Here is a 3,617-nt window from a genome sequence, read left to right as displayed (position 1 = left end):
GGGGAGCTGCCATTCCACATCACTCTGACCTCCTCCTAGTGGTCCAACCAGATCATTTGAATTTTTTACAATCAGTGTCTTCAGCGACTTTAGCATGAGAAGATGCTTCAACTCCAGAGGTGGGCACCTACAGAGCATCAGCTTCTCAAGTCGAGTTTCTTTATCAAAAACTAACACTTGGTCTATGCTATGCAAATCAGCCCCTCCAATAATCTCCAATTCTGCTCCATTGGATGATTTTGAGTATGTAAACATCCTTAGCATCTTTACATATTTCATCATAACAGAACACAGCCTTTCAATCCAGGAGATGGGAATCACTGGCAAGAATTCGGGGCAAACGCTTACCTCAAGCTCTTGTAGCTTGGGGAACCAATCTGGGGAAACAATATGGTTTGAGAAAGGTAACCCCACCAGCTTTGGGCACTCTTTAATAATCAGCACTTGCAAAAGAGAGAACATATGAGCATCCAGTGGCAACAAGTCACCACCTGTGTAAGTCCATTTTTCAAAACTTCCAAGGCCAATGAGAATAAGCTTCGTTAGCATGCAAAAGCTTTTCACTATGATAAACTCCTTCAGTCTAGCCATATGCTTCAACCTTAGTTCACGAAGATCCCACGCCTTCCCTAAAGAAGGGAAAACTTCCCAAGAAACACCATAAAGATGAAGAGATTGTAGACCTTCAACAGCGAACTCATCACCCAACCATGTTGGACAAGGACCTCCATGCCCTCTAATGCACAACACCTGAAGATCTGCATGTGGCTGAAGGCTCTCAAGAATTGCTGCTTCCACACCAGGCTCAACGGTAGATCGCTTACTATCCCAGTCCAATGTTAACCTCCTCAAGTAATTTTTCTCCATCAGTTTTGCTTGAGCTGCTTCTTCTGCTGTATCTATCTTCTCAAGGTTGTAGATGCCAAGCTCCCTTAGCTTGGTCAAGTGCTCTAGCTGCTTTGGTTCAAACCCTTCACTTCTTCTATTGACTTGAAATACCTTTAACTCTTCTAAGAGTTTAAGTTTACCCACATTATAAATATCAGAATGAAGCTGACCATCACTTGGTACATAAAAATGGCACAGTTTGGCAAGGTTGCTCATGTCAGCAGGTAAATCACGACTGTCATTCCACCATTTAAGATCTAGAATCCTTAAATGATAAAATTTAGAGATGCTAAGTGGTAAATGCCCTAGACATAGGTATTGTAGGTGGAGAAGTCCCGAAAAGTTATGTAACATGAACTCCATGGGACAAAACATTTTGGGCAAATGAAGAACACGAAGAGTGTTCGCTTCCCCCAAAAAATCACCAAATATCTTGACAAAACCTTCATCCATTTTTCCAAATAACATCAATGTTTGCAAACGTCCAGCCTTAAATCTTGTGTTTAGTTCTTCCAATTTACTCTTCAATTTTTCACCAGACACTGCATCATATTCACCTAAGCCATCTGTGCTTATAGACAAGTGACGGACGGATGGCTGAGCTTCCACTGGTCCAACATCAGAGAGACATAAACTAAGACAATCATGTGATGCAATCTTCAATGCCAAATCATGCAGTAGGTCATGCATAACATAATGCATACCATACTCGGTTTCCTCTTCTCTGAAAAATCCATGCGTGACTAACTCATTTAAATTGCTCAGACCTATGTCTTCAAATGTTTGGTTTTGGCCATTGGGTATCAAAATATCTAGTCCGATCCATAGACTGATCAGCTCATCACTTCTGAAATTGTAATCTTCAGGAAACAATCCAGAATAAGCAAAACACTGTTGCAGATGGAAAGGAAGGAAGTCATAGCTAAGCTTCAAGGCAGGCATAATTTCATTGTCATCTGTCTGCTTCTCCCATCCTTTACTTTTCAGGACCCTTTTCCAATGACACAAACTATGGTCTTTACTCAGTAATCTACCAACCGTTTTTGCTGCAAGAGGGGAGCCCTTTAGTTTTTCCATTATCTTATCTCCAGTCTCAAGCAAAAATTGTTTGTCCCTTGGATATTGCTCATCACCAAAGACAAATGCAAGGAATAACTTTCTAAACTCTCCAGATTCTAAACCATTCAGCTTTATTGATTGGCAATGTGTTTCAACCTTCTGTGCTATTGCTTCAAACCGAGTTGTGACCAGAATCATGGAACCCTTTCCCTCTGATTTATTGAGTGTTGACAATAATTTTCCCCAGTCATCCCCATTACTAATCTTCCATATATCATCCAATACAAGTAAGAACCTTTTAGATTTCAATCTTTGCTCAATCAAATCTTCAGTTGTACTGCCCTCTTTTTCATCTTTAACTGCAGGGATACATGTTTTAATCTGTCCTAGCACTTTTTCCAGATCAAACTTGACTGACACACATATCCAAATAGTGACTGGAAAATGATTCTGCACTTGTTCATTGTGATATATGTGTTGTATCAGAGTTGTCTTCCCCATTCCTCCCGGACCAACAACCGGAAGCACGGTTAGACCATTGTCACAGTATTGACCATTGGTGATATCATCCATGATGCTCTTCATGACACTGTCCCTCCCATACAGTTTTGGCTCATCAATTCGACCTTTGGTGATAGGACGACCCTGGGCAATGTCTGGAACAGTTTTAGGGGCACAACCCTGCAAAATCTTGTTAATCTCATTGCGCATATGCTGCAGTTTCTCTACAATTTCCTTCATCCTTTGAGAGAAACCAACCCTATTAAACTCAAGCTTTGGTGTTTCTTGCTCATTGCCACGATCGTCATCACCAACATGCGGATGTGGGAAGGATGAGCAAGGGAGGAGTTTACAGAGCTTGGGCATGAATCTGCTGACCTCCTGATTGGCATTTGGCGTCAAGGAATTGTTGTGTGAACTCTGCCGGCGCTTAGCACGATGCCAAGCGCAACAGTTGACCAGTTTGCCAACAGCTTTGGCAGTGTGGCGAGCATTGAGGGCAAGGTTACGGGTGCAACCCTTGCCGTGCTCGTCGGCAGCATCATACGTGCCATGGAGCCTGTCGTGGATGCGGAAGTAGTCCAGCTCATCCAGCAAGTCTTCGGCATTGTGTGCCGAGTCCTGCAACTTCTGAAGCAGCATCTCCATTGCCGGGCCTCCGAGCTCCTTGTGGGCAGCCTGCTCAAGCGCGGCCTTCACGAGCAGTAGTTCAGTGCTGAGGGCCTCGACGTTGGGACCAAAGTTCTTGGTTGCTGCCCAAGCCCCTAGCACGCCATCGGCAACGGGGGCTAGCGCCTTGCCCAGCACCCACTGCGCAGTGCGGAGCGCAGCGTACATCCCCATCTGGTGCAGGAATGTATGACCTGCATCGATTCAGAAACCAAAGGAAATCCAATTATTGGTACATATATGCATGCATTGATTTGCAGTGCCTAATAAAAAATAAGAAGTCCTGGAAAAGATAGTTGTACAGATTGTATAGGCTAGCTGCAAATAAAAGGAGAGGATTAGTTCATACGTACGTTGACGTGCGTGCACCAGATGCCGGTCTGCCGGTGATGGATGCCGACTGCCGGGGAGGCCGTGGTAGCTGCAAGAGGAGTCAGGCCTGCAGGAAGACCTTACATATGAGTGAGAGAGAGAGAGAGAGAGAGAGAGAGAGAGAGAGA

General features: G+C 44.1%; 1 protein-coding gene across 1 annotated transcript; it reads right to left on the bottom strand.

The window, feature by feature from the left end:
- Nucleotides 1-3: 3 nt before the first annotated feature.
- Nucleotides 4-3,556, bottom strand: LOC119346490 (putative disease resistance protein RGA4; the record flags this gene model as incomplete). Its single annotated transcript, XM_037615840.1, has 2 exons — nt 4-3,311; nt 3,471-3,556. Coding segments are annotated over 2 exons (3,394 nt in total), but the record flags the coding sequence as incomplete, so codon positions are not given.
- Nucleotides 3,557-3,617: the final 61 nt, after the last annotated feature.

Source organism: Triticum dicoccoides, unplaced genomic scaffold (assembly GCF_002162155.2).
Source record: "Triticum dicoccoides isolate Atlit2015 ecotype Zavitan unplaced genomic scaffold, WEW_v2.0 scaffold41724, whole genome shotgun sequence".
Lineage (NCBI taxonomy): Eukaryota > Viridiplantae > Streptophyta > Magnoliopsida > Poales > Poaceae > Triticum > Triticum dicoccoides.
Note: the sequence above shows the minus strand (reverse complement) of the source record. Positions and strands in the feature narration are given on the sequence as shown.